General features: G+C 45.9%; 1 protein-coding gene across 1 annotated transcript; it reads right to left on the bottom strand.

Moving 5' to 3' along the window:
• Positions 1–305: 305 nt before the first annotated feature.
• On the bottom strand, positions 306–18,939 carry LGALS9 (galectin 9). Its single transcript, XM_074974394.1, has 10 exons — positions 18,862–18,939; positions 15,767–15,855; positions 14,098–14,308; positions 13,356–13,475; positions 6,838–6,873; positions 6,425–6,475; positions 5,558–5,569; positions 3,257–3,345; positions 1,655–1,817; positions 306–759 (listed from the first exon to the last, which is right to left on the bottom strand). The coding sequence occupies exons 1-10, from the start codon at positions 18,889–18,891 to the stop codon at positions 613–615; spliced, it is 948 nt and encodes a 315-aa protein (XP_074830495.1). The 5' UTR covers positions 18,892–18,939; the 3' UTR covers positions 306–612.
• Positions 18,940–21,398: the final 2,459 nt, after the last annotated feature.

Raw genomic sequence — 21,398 nt, 5'->3', positions numbered from 1 at the left:
CTGGGCTTTTTCCTACTTACCTGGCAAGTTACTACAGGGCAAGCCAGGTGAGAGTCTACAGCGTACCACTTTGCTGCTCAGTAACGTCCCATGTGAATTCTGCTACAGCACAGGGAAAGTTGAGGGACTTTAATGTGCAGCAAGCTGGTGCGCTGTAGATGCAGACCCTGGCTTTCCCCACAGTAACTTGCAATGTAGACAGAATCTTTATCCATCAAGATAATACACAACCTTAAGTTTGAATGGTTTCTTCAGAACTCATTAAAAAAACTAACACATTTTCTCCAAATGTTTTAATATTAAGTTTAATGCACAGATCCCTGATTATTCACTTACAAAATTAAGGAACCTAAGTATCATCGTAGTAAAAAGGCTTAAAAAAATGAACAATATGATCTGAACAGAAGTAAAGTTCTAGCATATAAAAAGCTTATACAAAAAGCGTGGGTTCGTCTAGAAATAGCAGGGTTGTTAGTTAGGTTGAAGTGGTTATAAAAAAAAAATTAGATTCTTGATTAAGTTTCAGTAGCAAATTCCCTAGTAAACAGCTAATTTTAGGAGGCGTACACAGAAGCTGACTCTGTTATATAAATTGTATGTAGGATTTCCTCTTTAAACCTGAACATAGGTCAGCATAACATCACCCTCTACTTCAAGCCTGTCTATCTGCTGCAGGTTAGGAACTCGGTGGTTGTATGCAAACTGGTGGTGTCCATTCACAGTCACCATAAAGCAGCGAGCTTCACATAAAATCCAGATCTGCCAACCAAGGGAGGAAAAAAAGAGTGAAGAAATCCCATAAACAGGTATTCAGAAATGAGCAATAGCTATGGAGAAAAATATATAGAAAGCATCAAATATATGAATTTCTCCCTCTTTTATAAAAATACATTTGCAAAGTTGCACTTGTAAACCATAGTAGCCATCATTCTAGCACCAGGGGCAGTGTGATCTGGTAGAGTGAACGCTGGACTGGAGTCAGGGGCCCTGGAGTTCTGATGCCAGCTCTCACTGGTTTGCTCTGTGTCTGCAGGCAAGTCATTTAACCTCTATGTTTAAGATTTCCCATCTATTACATGGGGTTATCGATATTTTCTCACCTACCCCACGGGGCTGACTGGGCTCCACAGCTCTGAAAATGTCAAACACTAGGAGTTATTACAGTGGGATTTACAATTCTAGTACAGACCAGCGCTCGCTCTGGGAAGCCTGCCTCCAGCAGGAATATATATGAATGCTAAAGCCTTCATGCAGCGAAATGGAGGGAAATTCTATTCTATGCTATCTGGTCACTGGCTTATTCCCTGAAGCACAAGCACTGGTAGTCCTTGTACTGTTATCCTTACTACGAATACGGACCTAAACTTTCAAGAGTGCCTAGGGATTTTAGTACCTGGCTTTTGGGGCTGTCAGCTTGAGACACATTGAAAAAGATCTAATTTTCAGAGAGTGCTAAGCACTTGCCCTCTGAAAAATCAGGCCCCTTTAAAGGTTCTCAAATTGGACAACCAAGAGCCACTAACCACTTAACAATTTAAGATGCTATTTCTCTTCCTAAATGTGCCTAAGTGAATGTAAAGGCCTCAAAGGCCAAAAGCAAAATGTCCTCGTCAATGAGCATAACGAGTGACTAGTTTAAAATGGTTTTGCTCACTGTGAAGATCTGCCCACGGCTGAGAGGCATGCCACTTGGCAAGTCACGTTCCTCCGGCCCCCAGCACTGGTTCAGGAAACTGTTGCGGACAACGGTCTTCTCAGAGAATCTTGGGTTTAGATGGAAGGCAATTTCTTCGCCCCATTTCAGATTGACATGGAATCTAAACACACCGGAGACAAATCACACGCATGAAACCCCCTCACTTTTAAACACCACCATTCACTACAGTTTTAACTGGGGAACACAATATGATTAACTAGAAGGTGTGACGTGCAAAGTGAGTATCAAGCACAATAATACAGTACATGCATTTAAGCCACTTAAATAAAATATGCACCCTTTTATTTTGCCGCTGCAATTTGTGGCTGCTTCAAGTAGTTAATAGTTGGCCCCAGTTATAGAGCATTAAGTCACCTACTGTCTTAGTTTCAAAGATGGTGAGCAACTGCAGTTCCCCTTCACTTGACATGGAAGTTGTAAGCAGCCCACTCCTCTGAGAATCAGGTAATCAGCTACCTGAATGTGACTACAAGTCAGGCAGTTAAATGTGGCCATCTGTGCTTGCAATTCATTATTCTCATAATTAATTGCTGGTGCAAAGTAAAATGCTTGGCTGAGGCCCCTTTTACAAATTCTGACCAACAATTTGACTCATCGCTATTGTATTCATTATGATAAACTCAACAACGAGCTTGGCTTAATCAAAAAGTTTAAAAGCTTTAGAGAAAATACATTTTTATACAATGTACACTAGCACCTTCAAGTTATACAGTCCTCTCCTGGTCATATACCACTGTCATTTTCAGTAATAAAATGCCTTGACTGAAACGTCCCATTCCAAGGATTAATTAACAGTGCAACAACAATTTCTAATGAGATCTAAAAAAGCAGGCTCTGTCTTGTTCAGAAGAACTACTTTCCTCCCGTCTGCAGGGTGAAAATGTCACAGCTGTGTGTGCTGACTGAATTAGCTGGCCAGGAGATTCCAAGAGCTCTCAGCATCTGTAGCCAGGTGTCTTGACAGACACCTCGACTCAGCAAGTGATTCCACACAGACAGACTCCTGCACTGCCATTAAGCATCACTGAAATCTAGGGTGCAGTTACAGCCCAGGCAAAATTTGCCATCAGGGCTAAAATTTGCAAACCAAGAGCCAAATCTTACTCTCGGATGTACAAGCTGGCTGCAACTGAAGTCAGTGGAAGGAAGAGTGACCTCAACTGACTCTCAGAGAAGTCAATGCAAACACTCTCATGGAAGTCAACGGGAGTTGATCCCCCAAATTGTTAATTAAACACCAGCTGTACTGGCCTACTTGTAGTGGCTGTTATAGGCATACAAGCATGTTGCGCAGCCACTGAGGCTGAGGGGGAAAGATGTAGGGAGAAACACCAGCCAGTTGTAAAGGAAAAATCTTAAGGATGCCAGGACACGTCAACAGCAGCTGTGTTTGTGTGCAGAAGGATTGCAGCTATTTAAAATATAACCATGACTGTATGCTGGGGGGAAAAACCCTTACTGACAACTGCATCTTCCCTGAACTTCAGAGAAGTCTAAATGTGGCTGCAATGCAGACATGGGGCTGTCTCTGCTACTTACCTGTCAGCATCAAGAGGAATGGTCCCTGTTATTACGAAAGATCTTGATGGATAAAGTCCTCCAAGAATCCAAGTGTGGTATGGCACAGGCTAGTGAAAGATACAGGAAAACAGGCTTAAAAAATATCAATCAGAACATATTTGCTTCTGTAATAAATGAAGGGAGGGGCTAGCTCCCTTTTATGGACACCCAGCCAGCCAGTTAGCTATAAAATCCCTCTTAGTAGCTGTTCTCTACTTGCTTTACCTGTAAAGGGTTAAAAAGGAAGTAAGTGGGCACCTGGACAAAGGGGCCAGTAGGAGGCCTAGAACTTTTAAAAATTGAAACAAAACTCCCCCTTTGTCTGTCTGTTGTTAGCTCTCGGCTGAGAGGTAAACTGGATAGGAGTTATGCTGTAAGAAGTGGAGCCAGGTATGAAAAATCATCAGAATCATACCTAGAAACTGCTCATTGGAAAACCCAGATATAAAGTGAGCTGTAGATCACGAAAGCTTATGCTCAAATAAATTGGTTAGTCTCTAAGGTGCCACAAGTACTCCTTTTCTGTTTGCGAATACAGACTAACACGGCTGTTACTCTGAAACCAGATATGTAAGTAGATCAGGAAATGTTTAGGAAGATGCGATTAGGTTTATCTCTTGTTATTTCTTTATGGCTTGTGGATTCCTCTGTGCTAACCCCAGGTGCTTTTGTTTTGCTTGTAACCTTTAAGCTGGACCCCCCAGAAAGCTATTTTGGGTGCTAAATTTTTGGAATTGCTGTTCTAAAAATCTAACAGCAGCCTGAGTTTCCAGATGTATTTTCTTTCTTTTTGTTTTTAATAAAATTTACCTTTTTTTAAAAACAGGATTTGGATTTTTGGGTCTTAAGAGCTTTCTGCACATGTTTTTAGTTAGCTGGTGGCAACAGTTGATTTCTTTGTTTTTGTTTCTCAGCTCTTCCCCGGAGAGGGGGGTGCCTGAAAGGGCTTTGAGGTTACCCACAGGAAGGAATTCCCAAGTGCGCCTTCCTGGGCTCTCAAAGGGGTTTGCGTTTGGGTGGTGGCAGCATTTACCAAGCCAAGGTCAGAGACAAGATGGAACCTTGGGAGTTTAATCCCAGCTGGGAGGGGCCAGTATTCATTTTAAAGTTCTGGCAGGCCCCCACCTTCTGCACTCAAAGTGCCAGAATCAGCCTTGGCAGCTTCCTTTTTATTTTCACCCACCAGGGGGAGTCTAATAAATGCACATCGGTTAAAAACAAATGACAAAGGAAGTCAGACAGATCCTGAAACAAAAGTGTCAGGGTGTTTCAGGTCCATTTAGAGGTTGAGTCTGTCGCCTGTAAGGAGCACAAGTAATCCTGCAATACATTAGGCATTGCCCTGCACTGTAGGGTAAGCAATACAGAATGTATCAAGCTTCTGACTCTCGGGGGTCTGTCTGTACTGCAGCGGGGAGTGCTTCCCAGCACAGGCAGACAAACGTACACTAGTTCTGTTTGGTCTAGTGAGCTAAAACTGGGAGTGCGGCTGCAGCAGTATGCGGGGTGGCTCAGGTGAGCTGAGTTCAAGCCGGCCTGACCCCCTGGGTACGTGTCGCTGTGAATAGAGCACTAGCTTAAGCAGAGCTAGCGCGTGTTTGTCCAACAGGGCTGGGAAGCGGGCTGGGCCCAGTCCTATTCAACAGATTCATAAATGATCTGGAAAAAGGAGTAAACAGGAAGGTGGCAAAATTTGCAGATGATACAAAACTACTCAAGATAGTTAAGGCCCAGGCAGACTGCGAAGAGCTACAAAAGGATCTCACAGAACTGGGTGACTGGGCAACAAAATGGCAGAAGAAATTCAGTGTTGGGGGTGAGGGTCTCCAGGGCCCATTCAGTCATTGGCTTCCACTCTTCTAATGAGACCATCCATCTGCATCAGTTTTTGTGACCTGACTCTGAGACCCACCAGATCACACTGAGGTCACTACTATACTTTTAATGTTCGCCTTTAGTTTTATTTAACTCAATCCCTCCCCCCCACTGGAATGCCAGGTAGCAATCAAGGCATGCAGGCTCACCAGCGCAGGTCTATGGAACCTTTCCGTAAGAAAGGTGTTCTGTAGACTAACCTTTCGACTGTTGGATAACCCAGTGGGCGTTATTCTTTCCCAATGTGACAATTCAGAGAAGTCACTTCTCCTGACCCTCTTTCGGCTCTCCGAAATCACATTCTCAGCCAGAATTCTTTTTCACCTGATCTTTCAGCACTTCAGATTTAAAAAGTACCCACCTCCCCAGTGACAACCACCACAAAATAATGTTATAAAGACTTACATAAGTTTGCGGCTGGTACGGTCCAGGTGGGAAAGCAGGATTTGACGACAAACAGAAAGGAAAAGAGAAAAGATCTCACACATCTGAACAGTCAGCCTTGATAAGCAGGCAGAGTTAAAACAAAAGTGTGCTTACAAATTCCATGAGAGCTACGCTTCCAATTCTTAAATGTAACCCACTCGTTCTTTTAACTATGCTTTACTTCTGTGTATTGATTTTAAAAGTCTGTAAACCACACCAGGATTTTCAAAGTGGGAGAGGAAGGAGGTTCCAATGACAATTTTGAAAGGGGATATCGCAAGATCCCTATTTAGACATTTGATTAATAAAAGCTTTCTATCTGTGCTGCCTAAAGTAAAGCCAACGAGACAAATTCTGTTCTTAGTGACACCCACGCAACCTCACTGGATTCTGAGAGCAGAGTATTCAGAAACTACACACAACAAAGAAAAGGGCCCAATCCTACTTGGATGGGATTCTCAAAAGCACTAAACACTGGTCTAATTCTACTCTCCTTGACAGCAATGGAAGTTGAGGGTCCTCAACATCTCACAGGATTGGACCCCAAGACAATCATTTCACATTACTATCCATCCAAAAGTACCAGTCTGGACTCTTAATATTGCAGACAAAAGTTGGCTGCTTTAGTTCTTGCTAAGCTTGCCTTAGCAGACCTGGAATATTGGGCTGGGCTATGTTCTGCTCTCCGTTACATTGATGTAATAAAATCCAAACTAACACTAGTCAAGCAAATTTAATTATTTTCTACTTACATGGTGTAAAAGAGAACTCTATTTAGCCCATTGAATCAAGCAGAAAATTTTCCCTTCAATTAATACAAATGAATTTAGCATCACTTAAACTCACACTATATGTCGATCCAGGAGCGAACTGTGTAGGTGGGAAAGCTGCATTGGTCTGAAAAGCGAAAGACAATCTTGGTACTTAACAAATAAAAGAATAGCCACTAGGAGGCACTAGCAACACAGAAAACAGGTGAATCGTCGTGAACGTACAAATTAGCCCTGAAAAAGTCATGAAGAAAGCCCAGACTGCGATATTTTTTTCTCTCTTTTCACATATTGCCATTATTGTCTTTGCGTGCTCTGACAATATGTTTCTTTCTGATTAAAATATTCAGAATCCTATTCTTCCTTCTGATTTTTCGTGGGGTGAAGAAATAAATAGAGCTTGTCAGAGTTGCTCTGTTTTCCAACTTTGGTTCATACAAGCCAACAAAAGAAATAAAGCGCACAAAGAAAGTTAGAGTAAACACTTACGATGCCAGCTGATCTAGGACACCAAGCACCTGGGGGCTAAATGTTATGAAAAAGAAAAAGTTAGTCCAAAAGGCTTGAATTAACAGTCCTGTCTGAATGGCAAAATCAGCTGACAGAAGTAATGTGGTCTAGTGATTCCAGGAGACCTGGGTACACACTCTTCCACAAACTTGATACGCAATTGCCTTCTCATCAGACCATGAGTATTTACTATTAAAGGTACTGATGCAGAAACAGTTACATTTCCTGCAATACAGTGAACTAGACAGATTGTTAGGGTAAGATATGTTGGACATATTTAGACACTCTAAGCAACAGATTTCCACAGTAGTGATGACATGCACCCTCCCAGTGACCATGCTGGAATTGCATTCTCAATCCTGCTCTTCTTCCCCTAAATATTGCTGTTTAAATGGATTATTCTTTTTTAAAAAATTGTATTTTACACATATATGGTCATGAATTTTCCAGCAGTTATTATTCCAAACGAATGGTGACAGCACTGGAAGCAGACAGGCGTAGGGGTAAATACCATGAGAGTTTCCTCAGTATTCCTGTGATAGTCCTTTTAATCCATTGCTAGACTGTTCAGTGTGTGTCAAATAATGAGCTAGTTCTGTTAGGTAGCCCCAGTGTTCACTAGGACTAGATTGCACAATCAAAATTATTTCAACCATGAGTTAAAAAACTAGATTTGAACCAGATCTTAGCATCCTGCACTCTTTCCCTGAATCCTCAGGTGAATTCCTTGCCCAATGCATCAAAAGTAAACCAGGATCTGCAATGGAGAATCAGTGGGCAAAGAAATTAAAGACCATGAGCCAAGGTCAGCCCTGGAATATGGAAAATTTAGCATCCATTGAAGTTCATGGGAATTACGCACAGTTCCTGTGGTACTTAATTCAGCCCAATGTCTAATTCACCAGAAAAGCAGTGAGAAGACACTGCCCCTTCCCTTTTGCTCAAACATCAGTGGGGGAGAGGGGGGGAATCTATACACAACAGTAGGATAATTGCAAAGAAACAGGAATCATAATATGGGAAAACAACAGGTGGCTTTAGTTTTTCAATTAGGTTACAAATTAAGAATGCTCAAATGCACCTATAAAATTTGATTCAATAAGACAATCGCTGTATATTAAATACTAACTATTCCAGAGATCTTTGTGAAGGATTAAATAAATGTCATATACTAGATTATGAAATATTTATGTCATTGTGCACTGTTATATTTTGCTCTCAGCATGGAAAATCTTATTATAAAAGCAGGTTTCTTAATTACTAGAATCTAGAGGGGTTTTTTTTATTCTCTGAAGTCATTTATATTTTCCTCCCTCCCCCCAGAAAACAGTAAACACCGCAGCTGTTATACAAATAAAAAAAACTGGACAATTCTCCCAGAGATACCCTTTGAGCATGGCTACACTTGCAAATGTAGAGTGCTTTAAGTTAAACCAACCTTCGTGGAGCGCAGTAGGGAAAGCGCGGCAGTCTGTCCATACTGACAGCTGCAAGCACACGGACATGTCCACATTTGCGGCACTCGCAGCGGCATTGGGAGCGGTGCATTGTTGGCAGCTATCCCACAGAGCCCCTCTTCCCATTCTGGCGCTGTAGCTTGTGGGAAGGGTGCGGAGAGTGTGGGGCATTCTGGGTCCTGTCCCAACGCCCCGTGATGCATCGGTTCGCATCCCAGCAATCCCTCTGCTTCCATCCACAACTGGCGCCATCTTTCAATGTTTTTTGTACTGCGCGCTCTGTCTTCCCTTTCGGTCTGCAGGAATGGAGCCCGAACTGCTGAGGAGTGTGCTCATGAGTCTCGCCAGCACATCATGTTTGGCAGTCGAGTTCCTCCTTAAGATCCAAAGTGACGGTGAGGACTCCGACGATGATATCGATGCGAGTAACGCATACGACACGAGATTGCTTGTGGCGTTCACGGACATGCTCATCACCGTGGAATGGCGCTTGTGGGCTCGGGAAACAAGCCCTGAATGGTGGGATCACAGCGTCATGCACGTCTGGGATGAAGAGCAGTGGCTGCAGAACTTTCGGATGAGGAAAGCCACTTTTATGGGACTGTGTGCTGAGCTCACCCCCACCCTACAGTGCAAGGACACGAGATTGAGAGCTGCCCTGACGGTGGAGAAGCGGGTGGCTATTGCAATCTGGAAGCTGGCAACTCCAGACAGCTACCGATCGGTCGCTAACCAGTTTGGAGTGGGGAAGTCGACCGTTGGAATCGTGTTGATGCAAGTTTGCAGGGCCATTAATCGCATCCTGCTCAGAAGAGCCGTGACTCCGGGTAACGTGCATGACATTGTGGCTGGCTTTGCACAAATGGGTTTCCCTAACCGCGGAGGGGCGATAGATGGGACGCATATTCCAATTCTGGCACCAGCCCACCTAGCCTCCGAGTACATTAATCGGAAGGGGTATTTCTCTATGGTTCTCCAGGCGCTGGTGGACCACTGTGGGCATTTCATTGACATTAACGCAGGCTGGCCCAGAAAGATGCATGACGCATGCGTCTTTCGGAACACTGGCCTGTTCAGGAAGCTGCAAGTCGGGACTTTTTTCCCAGACCAGAAGATCACCGTAGGGGAAGTCGAAATGCCCATTGTGATCCTTGGAGACCCTGCTTACCCTTTATTGCTATGAAACCCTACACAGGGAGCCCTGACAGCAGCAAGGAGCGGTTCAACAACAGGCTAAGCCGGTGCAAAATGACTGTGGAGTGTGCTTTTGGCTGTTTAAAGGGCCACTAGCGCTCTCTGTATGGGAAGCTGGACCTGGCTTATGACAGCATCCCTGCGGTTATATCCGCGTGCTGTACCCTCCATAACATTTGTGAAGGAAAGGGTGAACAATTCACTCAGGCATGAAACTAGGAAGTTCAACACCTGGAGGCTGAATTCGAACAGCCAGAGAGCAGGGCTATTAGAGGGGCCCAGCGTGGGGCTGCAAGGATTAGGGATGCCTTGAGGGAGCAATTTGAGGCTGAGAGCCACCAGTAATGTCTGGTGCCCTGCACGGGAGTGAAAGGTGGTGGTTATGTTATGTTAGTAGAATGTTAGTAGAATCTGTGTTTGCTACGCATGATACACTGACTTGCAGTGCCTGTTGCTTTCCTGGGCTAAGGTATCTTTTACGTTATGCAATAATAAAGAATGTTTTCAAAGCAAAAAAAATCCATTTAATGAAAAGAAAATGCATTTATTGAAAAGAAACAAAAAACTGTGCAAGCGCATTGCCCAAGTTCTGGATGAGAACTTTGAAGAGATCACTGAGGCCAATTACTGCAATGTGAGAGAGCACCTCAACACCCTATTCTGCATCTAGGCATGCATGCGGCCCTAACCCTCCTTGCCCCAAGAGCCCGCACCGAACAACTTCCTTCCCAAAATAAAAGCCGCTTACTGGGAACCTCCTCTGGTGTTTGTCCTTCTCCAAGCACTGGCCGCCGCGACTGGCTACCTTCCTCCTGGCTTGAGAACAGCTCCTGGTTGCATGCATCTACGGATGCCGGGGTGTCTTCGTCCACCTCAGCATCCTCACTCCTGCTTTGCTCCTCCTCCTCTTCCCGCCTTGTTGAACTGGGCTCTGAAGTGTCCATGGTGGTACTCGGCATGGAGGTGGGGTCGCCCCCAAGTATTGCATCCAGCTCTTTGTGAAAACGGCAGGTCGCAGGGGCAGCACCGGAGCGGCGGTTTGCCTCTCAGGCTTTGCGGTGGCATTCCACAGCTCCTTCACTTTAACCCTGCACTGCAGTGCATCCCGGTCATGGCCCCTTTCCAGCATGTCCCTTGATATCTGCCCGAAGGTATCGTAATTCCTACAGCTGGAGCGCAGCTAGGACTGGACAGCTTCCTCACCCCAAACGCTGATGAGGTCCAGCACCTCGCCATTGCTCCATACTGGGGATCGCCTGGCGCGTGAAGGCATGGTCACCCGGAAAGATTCGCTGAGAGCACGCCACGCCTGGCTGAGCAAACAGGAAGGGGATTTTCAAAATTCCCAGAGAATTTAAAGGGCAGGTCTGACGGTTGGTCACCGGAGGGCAGGGCAGTAGAGTTCAAAGTGATGACCGGAGTGGCTAGAACAGGCATCGTGGGACACGTCTGGAGGCCGATCAGAGCGCATTAACAGACCAGGGTGTCCACACTGGCACCGTGACGCTCCAGCGGGGGCGCAGCAAGCATTATTCCACTCGCTGAGGTGGAGCACGAGCAGCGCCATAGCCATGGAGTCAGAGCGCTCTACGTGCCTTGCCAGTGTGGACGCGTTGTGAGTTAGAGCGCGCTGGGCTGCTTTAATGCGCTGTAACTTGCAAGTGGAGCCATGCCCTTAGTTGTAAGTACATCTCTGCAAGAAACTGATATTATTCCTAACACTTCATACTTCTCTAGGGAATTGCACAGATCCAAGGATCTCACAGTACTTTAGGAACATTAACTAATTAAGCTTCACAACACAATCCTCAGATTACTTCACCCCGCACTCAATTACCAGCACACCTATGGCTGCAGTTTTTCCGAGCACCGCCACACTGTAAAATGGCAGAGGATACAAAGAAGGTATATTGTGTCCAACCGAAACTGCAGAGAGAACTCCCGCAGGAAGAATTAATTTACCTACATTGGAATCTGGACAGGAAAGGAGGGTTCACACCCCTAACTTTTGCAAGAAGAGCCAGGATCTTTAACACAGAGAACAGGTCAGCACTGAGGTTTCACATCTGATTTGAAAGACAGTCCCTGCAGCAGCCCAGCGTTTGTAAATGCCTGGCTGCTGTCTCTTGCTCACGTACCCAGGTCAGACTGATTGTTAGAGCTGGGGTTGAGAAGGAATTTCCCCCCAGAACAGATTGGCTGGGACCCTGGGGTTTCTTTTGCCTTCCCCTGCACCACGGAGTGTAGCTCACCTGCTGAGATCATCTAGGCATATCTCACCAAATAATTCCCTGTCATTGCAAGGGCCTCGGGCACTGGTGACAGTTTTGTAAAGGGACCATTCAGTGCACAAGAAACACACTTTGCTTACAGTACTGCAGGCTGGGAACTTGCTGCTTTACTCAACTATACACAGACGGGGGGAGGGGGTGAAAAACACACACTAATTAAACAGGAAATGAAGTCAGGGTGGAGCATGGCTCAAACCATCATACTCTGAGCCAGTGGCTCTCAATCTTTCCAGACTACTGTATCCCTTTCAGGAGTCTGATTTATCTTGTGTACCCCCAAGTTTCACCTCACTTAAAACCTATTTGCTTACAAAATCAGACATACAAATACAAACCTGTCACACAACACTATTACTGAAAAATGGCTGACTTTCTCATTTTGACCATATAATTATAAAATATGTCAACTGGAATATAAATATAGTACTTACATTTCAGTATTCAGAGCAGTATAAACAAGTCATTGTCTGTATGAAATTTTTGTTTGTACTGACTTTGCTGGTGCTTTTTATGTAGCCTGTTGTAAAACCAGGCAAATATTTGATGAGTTGATGGTGCCCCCGGGAAGATCTCTGCGTACCCCCAGGGGTACGTGTACCCCTGGCTGAAAACCACTGCTCTGAATAAACCCCATTAACCCCTTAATGACCACTTTACTACAGGCAGTTTGGTGTCTTCCATGACACACATTTTAGTTTCCAGAGGACTAAAATGGTATGGTCTAACTAAAGTCTTGTACTTCACACAGAGGTCCTGGGTAAAAAGTAATGGCCTGTGATATTCGGAAGGTCAGACTGGATGATCTGATGGTCCCTTCTGGCCTTAAAAATACACGAAACAATGAAGCCTCTTCTAACGCCCTGCTGAGGCATTGGTCTACTACTGACTCAGAGAGAATGAGAATCAGCGACACCACTTGTTCTTTGTAGGCACCTACCAGTTCCTTGTAGGTCTCCAATCCAGTCCCCCGACTTTTCGTATTTAATAGGTTTATAACACAAGGTGGTCTGGCTGAAGGCTCATTACTATTTCCCTGAAAGGCTTGCCTCCAGTTCAGTAAATACGGGAATACAGTAGAGGTTTTGTTTTTTTTTTTTACAAGTAAAATATTGGGTTTAAGGACCATGGGTCCAATGATTCCTGAAAGGATCTGAACATCCTCATCCCACACTGAGCTCAGAGCTCACTGAGTTTGCTGGCAATTTTTCCACTGTTGGTTTAGCTTAGTTACAGTTTCATTGATGGCAGCAAAATTGGAAGCACTAGCACAGACAAGCATTGGCTTTTTATCATTCTATCATCTTGGAGCATGACACGGCAATAAAAAAATACCTGCACTCTGTCCACGCTTGTGTTTTTTTCCCACGGTTAGTCTAACACTGGTAAAGCTCCACCACTGGGAGCACTAGTGGGGACAAGACCCGTTTGAGATATTCAGAAACCCATAGGATATACTCAGATTCTCACTGGATCATGCCCCAAATCTGCAAATACTAGAGTCTCTCAGTTCACCTCGTGGTTCTGAAACACAATAATACATGCAATCGGCACTTACAGTAGCATCTTGGAAGCTGATGATTGCCACTTCCACACCCCCAGACACACTAAGGTTGTTCACTTTGGAAAGTGGAATCCGGTGCTTGTACTCCACAAAGTGCTTTCCATTTACAACAACCTGCCATGTGTAAAAATCAGAAGTTATTCTTTTGGGATAAAGGATAATGTCTCGTGCCCATAAGAAAATGTAAGGTTTGTTTTAAAAAAAAAATTACAAAACCTAAGAACAATAGAAATATTTCTATGAAGTTTTACAAAAATCAAGAAACAATTCAAAATAAACCAACATTTCCCTGCAGCTTTTGCAACCAAAACACTGCAGCACTGTGCTAGTACCTGGGAACCCAAAAGTGAAATTCACTAGAAACTGACGAAGAACTCAGGCAAAACTGACTAGTCTTTCAATTGTCTAAATGGATTAAGGCCACAGTCCTGTAAACACATATGCCCATGCTTAGCTTTACACATCTGAGCAGTCTCATTGAAGTCAATGGGGCTTCTCACATGTGTAAAATTAAACATGGACACGCGTGTTTTCAGCATCAGGGCCTAAAATGCAAAAGTAAGCACAGAGTTTTAGTCCATTCCCATTCCAATAAATGGAAAGACTTCCATTAAAGATTCCCTTTAAAAGAGAAGTGTTTTAATATAACTCTTTACATGTGAGAATGTTCCTTGATTCAGCAGAATAGCCATTTTAAAAATAATTTGCATGTAAAATACAGTATTAAAAAAATTACCAGGAACGAGTCGGGTTTTACCAAAACCCGAATCTCAAAGGGGTGACCTTTAAAAAAAGGCATTTCATATTTCCTCTCCTCTCTTCCCCAAGTCTGTCTTTCAAAAGTATTGCAAACCACATATCCACCCTCTTCGAATCGTGGGTTAAAATGAAAAGCAATATCAGCTTGAGGAATTGGGCAGGATCCACACTGAAAGTCTATCTGGAACCTGTGAAGGAAAAACGTACAAAGATGAACTAAACTCAGCATAGTTAAGAAATCTAGTGTGCTCTCACTTGTATCCAAAGTAGTCTTTCTAGAGGACTAGCCTCTGCTCCCTCTCAAAGATGTCTCTTCTGTCATTACAACATTTCTGCGTGGAAAGTCTAAAGCAACATAGTAATTTAGGATCACAGTCTATTCTACTGTGAAAACAAACAACAAAAACCTCACGGTGTTCATACTTAGTAGTTAAGCCTGTTCTAACTGATTTTATCCTGCTGAAAACCAACTAAGGTTATGATCCTCCAAACACTTACTTCAGGGCAGAGATTTTTTTCCCATGACTAGTCCCACTGAACTTATTAATTATAATGTTGCATTGTATAATATGAATTAATCATAATGTTTAGGACTATTCCCGGTAGTAAATATTTGTGGGATCAGGGCTCAAACCAACAACTTGAATATTTACAATGCATGTTTCAACGCTACTGAGCCTCTTGAGATATTTCCATTGTTTTAACTGACCTTCCTTCTGAGGTAACTGCGTGATTGGCATATTATAAGATTGGAACTATTTATTGCTGCGATAGCTCATCTCTCAAAGGTGCATTTCCTATAGTATGAATGATAGTAACGTCAGGCCTGATCTTGCAAACCCTATCCCTTTGCGTAGTCCTGTTGATTTAAAGTAGTAAAAATTACTCAAGAGAATAGCAGCTTGACGGATCAGGCGCTTATTGGGAGAATAGGATGGAGGAGACGAAGCGATGTTTTGGTCACACGATTTTTATAAAGGAACCTAAAAATAGTAATGTGACTAGTTTATGTTACACCAAAAGATGTGAACTCTAACTTGCCTTTTTAAAGCCCCAGTTCAGGAAAGTACTTAATCTCAAATATTCTTCTGAACAGAGATGTGATTACTCATGTGTTTAAGGTTTAGCAAGTGCTTTACTGAATCGGGGATTATATTCTGTATGCAATAAAGATGGTCAGCAGAGGGAATACCGTACTGCAGTGATGTTAGTTGTATGTCTAAATCCAGTAATGGATACACATTCACCTACAGTATTTGTGCCTAAAGTCTTTATATCTCTGGACACCACCGAGACGAGAATATCAATTCTATGACACATATAGACTCTGATGGCCTGATCCAGGAACTCAAAACGCTTTCGAATTTGGATCTCTGAGCTATCAGCAATGCACAGTTCACCATCTTTTCATACATGGTTTCTGCACGCTCTCAAAGCCGTATCTGAACGACTCTGTCAACAGATAAGAACTGGATCAGTATTTCTGGGAATGGGGGAAACTTTAGCACAGATAAATCCCTCTGAGTCACTAGAGCTAACCTCATGACCTCTTCCTGGTCATATCCAGGGAGTAGAAACATTCCATTATTCTCAACAGTTCATTTTAGGCACAGGAGTGGAGCATCTGTATACCTACAAGCACACACCTGTCACATGGAGGAAGAACAGTTCCACTGATGATAACCATCAAGCCATCACGAAGACTGCCATGAATAGGGCCAGTAAATGGGAGAGACTGGGGAATAGAAAGAAAGCAACACAGTGTACATTAAAGGGTTACAATATTTAAATCACTTTTCTAATCCTGAATTGGTGTTCATCTCCCATTCATCTGGCTGTGGATTGAGATTCCTCTGCCAGCAAGTCACTACAAATTCCAGCCTGATGAACTGAAGTCAGTATGCCGCAAAATTTCTCTCTGAGGACTGTTCCTAAAGAGCATGACTTTTCTGTGTAAAGGCTTGTCCCTTGCAGCCCAGCTACGTAAGATGAAACAGCTAAAACTCTGTCGATCCTAGTGGTAACAGTCAGCATTCCTTCCTACCAGGCAGTGTGGCCTGGTGGACAGGATAATGGATTGGTTCAGGACACCTGGGATCAACTCTCAGCTCTGCCCCCAGCGTCCTGGGTGACCTCAGGCAAGTCAATTCCCCTCCCTGCGCCTCAGTTTCTCCATCTGTAAATGTGACAAGAAAGCTGCTCACTGCTAGGGCTGTCAGCCTGGGGTGGTTTGTGACTCCAGCTAGAGCCTGGCTGTCCACCAGGTTCCCAGCTCCCCACTCCCAGCCAGGCTGCTGCCTGGGTTCCCCACTCCGATCCGGGCTGTGCCTGCCTGGTTCCTCACTCCTAGCTGTGAGCCCCGCTGCGCGGGGCAGCTCCCATGCTCCCGGAGAGGAACATGGAGCTGAGAACCCAGGGGCAGCTGGTGCTCCCAGCGGGGAGCCCAGGCGTCAGGTGGGCTCCCGGTGGGGAGCTGCGCCCAGAGCTGAGAGCCCAGGCTGTCAGCCCCCCTGCCTCCCTAAGTTGGTGGAAGCGCTACTGGTGAGGACACACATCACCCACAGAAGGAGGATAGTGTAAGCGTGAACCACTGCAGGCATTCCGGTGGTGGCTGTAAATTGACCTAACATAGGTTGACTTAAGTTTGTAGTGTAGACATGCCCTCAGATACAATATCACTGATCCATCCAGGAGTAAGAAGAGGCAAAAACACCCTATACTAGCCTACTCAGAGAAGCTTGAATAGTAGCTTTGGAAGAAGACTCTCCAAGTGGTACTCGGAAGCTCAAAACAAAAAGGGAAGTTGCATGAAGTAAAAAAACAAGCAAACAGCCCAACAACGTTACCCAAGAAGACTATATCTATTCTGCATACGGAAGTATAAAAACAAGTTCATTCCAGTTTTCACACAACAAACACTGACTTTGTGGTTTTAAAAAATAGTTGTTTTTTTTTAATCTGAGGTTCTTTTTCTCTCAGGCTTAGTTCTTTCATGTGTAACATTTTTTGTCGGAGGACTTGAGTGTAAGCATGCTTCAATTTCCTATATCAATGGTAAAAGAATAATACGAAGAGAAGATTATAGGTGCAAAACTTGCAAGCATTTATTTGTAAGGAACCTAACAAGACAGATTTCCTCTTGCTTCAACAGATTTCTTTGCTGTGATCATTCATCACCCCAACCCCGGAAGCAATGCGCCTTTCGATTTTGGGTCTCTGGGTTGTTGCTCAATGCTGTCCATTTCCTGTCCCTCAAAGATGCACTCAGGAAACATGGGATCTTGATTCTCCCCTGCCTCATAGCTGAGGTAGTTATTTGCACCTGTGCAAAGTGGGTGTACAAAGATATTGCCGGCAGAGATTCTGATTTGACAGCGTTTTGCACGCAGATGTAGATGAATACACAAGGTGCAGGGTAGTGGAGAATCATATTTCCTAAAGAGCACCTGGCTTTTTCCAAGAAGCTGTGAAATGCATTAGTCCAAAAGTGAGAAATGCAGCCACTGGGACAAATGTGTCCCTGGTATTACTGTTGTTTAGAGCAGCCATACATTGGGCCCAATGTCTTTTCCAAGGAAGACTGCCCAGGATCTGTTCCATGAACCGCTGTGACCCCATCCCCTTTCACTGCCTTATGAACCCTGGTGGCATATTACTTTCTCTACCAGACCCGGGACACTTGGGGCCACATTTCCCAGTGTATTTAGGTGCCTAAAGATATAGATAGGGGCCTAATGGATTTTTAAAAACGTTTACGAGTTTGGTGCCTGGATAAGACAAAGCGGATGAGGTAATATCTCTTATTGGATGAATGTCTGTTGGTGAGAGAGACAAGCTTTCCAGCTACACAGAACTCTGGGTCTGGGAAAGGTACTCGGAGTGTCACAGCTAAATACAGGGGTGAAGAGAAGATAGTTTAGCAGAGTGGCTCTCAACCATTCCAGACTACTGTACCCCTTTCTAGGGTCTGATTTGTCTTGTTTCACCTCACTTAAAAACTTACAAAATAAGACATAAAAATGCAAAAAGTGTCACAGCACACTATTCCTGAAAAATTGCTGACTTCCTCATTGTTACCATATCATTATAAAATAAATCAGATGGAATATAAATATTGTACTTACATTTCAGTGTCTAGCATACGGAGCAGTATAAACAAATCATTGTCTATGAAATTTTAGTTTGTTCTGACTTTGCTAGTGCTTTTTATGTAGACTGTTGCAAAACTAGGCAAATACCTAGATGAGTCAATCTACCCCCTAGAAGACCGCTGAGTACCCCCAGGGCTACACGTACCCCTGGTTGAGAACCACTGGTTTAGCATAAGTCACTAGCGCATATTCTAAGGGACCATTCAAGGTGCCCGGTTGCTTTTGAAAATCCCACTAGGTGCCCATCTGTGGCGCTTGACACACCTTGGGATATCTGGCCCTTGGTCACTTTCAGCGTGTGACTCAGCCTGGCCCAGAAGGGGGCTTGGGAGGAGTGATGGCTCCCAACTCAGGCAGGGGCCAGCAACTTGGGGGTAACAGAGAAACCCAAGAAACACTTCAGTGGCTACAAAACGGGGGTGGGAGGAGGGGACAAGAAATAACTCTTCCTGTTTTCTCCCCCATCTCTCTCCTGCCCCCCCATTCCCCACCCAAGTCCAGGGGTCCCTCTCCCCCTGCCCCCCCATGCCCCACACAAGCCCAGGGGTCCCTCTCCCCGTGGGCCCCCCCCCAGAGAGAGAGAGACTCACCGGCTTGAAGTAAGGCGCCAGCTGAGCCATGGGAGCGACTGGAGCAGACACCCTCTGACTAAAGAGAAACCCAGAGTGAGTGCGGCGGAGCCAGGGGAAGCGGAGGCTATTGTAGGATGGGGGCAGGCGCGGGGGGCGGGGGGTGGCGCACAGGCTGGGGGAAGAGGGAGGCGCAGGCTGAGGGGGGAGCGGTGCAGGGAGGAGCTGGGGGCGCAGGCTGGGGAAGAGGGGGGCGCAGGCTGAGGGGGGCGGGGTGCAGGCAGGAGCTGGGGGAGAGGGGGGCAGGCTGGGGGGGCACAGGTGGGGGGCGCAGGCAGGGAGGCGTGTTGTGCAGGCTGAGGGGGGAGGGGAGCAGGCAGGAGCTGGGGGCGCAGGCTGGGGAAGAGGGGGGCACAGGCTGAGGGGGGAGGGGTGCAGGCAGGAGCTGGGGGAGCAGGCTGGGGAGAGGGGGGCGCAGGCTGAGGGGGGAGGGGAGCAGGCAGGAGCTGGGGGCGCAGGTGGGGAAGAGGGGGGCACAGGCTGAGGGGGGAGGGGAGCAGGCAGGGGAAGGGGTTGTACAGGCTGGAAGAAGAGGGGGGCTTAGGCTGAGGGGGGAGGGGTGCAGGCAGGAGCTGGGGGAGCAGGCTGGGGAACAGGGGGGCGGAGGCTGAGGGGGGAGGGGAGCAGGCAGGGGAAGGGGTTGTACAGGCTGGAGGAAGAGGGGGGCGCAGGCTGAGGGGGGAGGGGTGCGGGCAGGAGCTGGGGAAGCAGGCTGGGGGAGAGGGGGGCACAGGCTGAGGGGGGAGGAGAGCAGGCAAGAGCTGGGGGTGCAGGCTGAGGGGAGAGGGGTGCGGGCAGGAGCTGGGGGCGCAGGCGGGGAGCACAGGCAGGGAGGCGTGTTGTGCAGGTTGTGGGGAGAGGGGAGCGGGCAGGGGAAGGGAGTTGTACAGGCTCTGGAGGGAGCACATGCAGGTGGGTGATCGCAGGCAGGGAGAAGGGGCACAGGGATGGAGAAGTGGGAGGAAGTAGTTGCTGACAAGGAGGTGTGGGGCAGGCTGTGAGACTGGGGTGGTTGTAATTAGGACACGTACCATAAGTAGTACCAGCACAGGAAACTGGGGCACAAGATGGGACCCACAGTCACAATCTTGGGCCATGTCGGAAGAGCGGAGAGAAACAATGGCAAACCGTTTGCTTTACAAAGGGCATGAGGAGGGAGAATTGCCCTCCAAAACACAGCACACTGGATGGAGGACTCGGTGTCCGTGCTGGCCATTGCTAACGCACCATAGGGTGAACGGTGTTGCCAGTTGAGCTGTCCACATGGACACGAAGGGTTAAATGTCCAGCAGCTCTATTTGAATCCGGAGGTTGCTTCTGTTCTGGGAATTGAGTAAAAAGATTGCGGAAGGAAAGACTGGGATGCACCAGATTAGAGGATTGTGTGATAGGGTTGGTGGACTCTCCAAACATAATCCTGGCGACCTGAGCTTCAGCTGAGCCCACATTGCAAAATGAGTGGCCACGGACCCATGCCACAGTGGGCCTCGGACTCAGACCTGTATCCCTGGGCAAGTCTGCAGGCCTGAGAGGTTTCTGGTGCAAGTCAGAAGACACTGTGTGTAGACAGTGAGTTTGGTGAGTTAGGTGAGTTTGGGCTGAGTCTCAGCCAAGGTTTACTATGCAGTGCAGACACACGCACAGAGGTTTGGCCTGTATGGGATATAGTGTTTACCGAGTACTGAAAAACATTCCATTTTTAACAGCTCGGTAACTTGGGGGTCAAGCTTTTAGTTACACTTGTGTAAAATGTGGTGTTAAATCTATTTCAGTGGGTTTACACCAGTGCAGTTGAAGAGAACAGAGGTTAGCCTTGAGTATTTGGGAGGCATTCGGTGTTTGCATGGTTGTGTAACTAATTCTCTGTGTAACAGAGAATTTTAATAAGAAGTGGGCTCAAGCTGCAGAGTTTAGAGCTAGATTTGGATCTCGAACATATCATTGTTCCGATACAGCCGGTTTGGTACAATAGCGAGGCTGGGAAACCTGTGGCTGAACATAACCTGGGGCAGTTTTAGCACATCCCTCTTCTGCTGGAATAGAGGAGATCACTGGGTGAGGCGATCAGCTGAGAATCGGCATGGCAGCACTGATTACAATGCAGCTGCACGGGCCCCCTAGCCCATGGTATGGAGACCGCAATTTCCAATTCCTGATTTTTTAGCCTCACCCTTTTCCACTTCAAAGTTAGTTATTCGCCTCCCTCTTTTCATGTCGGGAGTATCCCAGACCACAGGCCATTTCTCCTGGAGGGTAGATGATCAGGAACACCAACGTACAAAAGAGTTTCTCCCATATGCCTTCAATTGCCAATGAAGAGGCCCACTCCTGAGGGCATCACTTACCTCTTCAGGGTTAGAGGCTTGGCATAGCTCCAGTGACTTCAGTAGAGCTACTCAGACATCCTCATTGCAGATTTGGCCTCCAAGTCATTACTCCTCCGCAAACCTGTCTTCCAGGCTACCCCCTTGTCACATTCAAATCCCTATTTTTTTTTA

The sequence above is a fragment of the Natator depressus genome, chromosome 17, assembly GCF_965152275.1.
Source record: "Natator depressus isolate rNatDep1 chromosome 17, rNatDep2.hap1, whole genome shotgun sequence".
Taxonomy (NCBI): domain Eukaryota; kingdom Metazoa; phylum Chordata; order Testudines; family Cheloniidae; genus Natator; species Natator depressus.
The sequence above is the reverse complement of the archived record's forward strand: the minus strand, read 5'-3'. Positions and strand labels throughout refer to the sequence as shown.

Excerpts from the sequence above, each read along its gene's own strand:
- LGALS9 (XM_074974394.1), bottom strand. The coding sequence starts at position 18,891 with ATGGCTCAGCTGGCGCCTTACTTCAAGCCG. Across the intron at positions 6,476-6,837 it reads GTCCTAGATCAGCTGGCATC|ACCAATGCAGCTTTCCCACC; the intron begins GTAAGTGTTTAC and ends TTCGCTTTTCAG. Across the intron at positions 760-1,654 it reads GCCGTGGGCAGATCTTCACA|ATCTGGATTTTATGTGAAGC; the intron begins GTGAGCAAAACC and ends CTTGGTTGGCAG.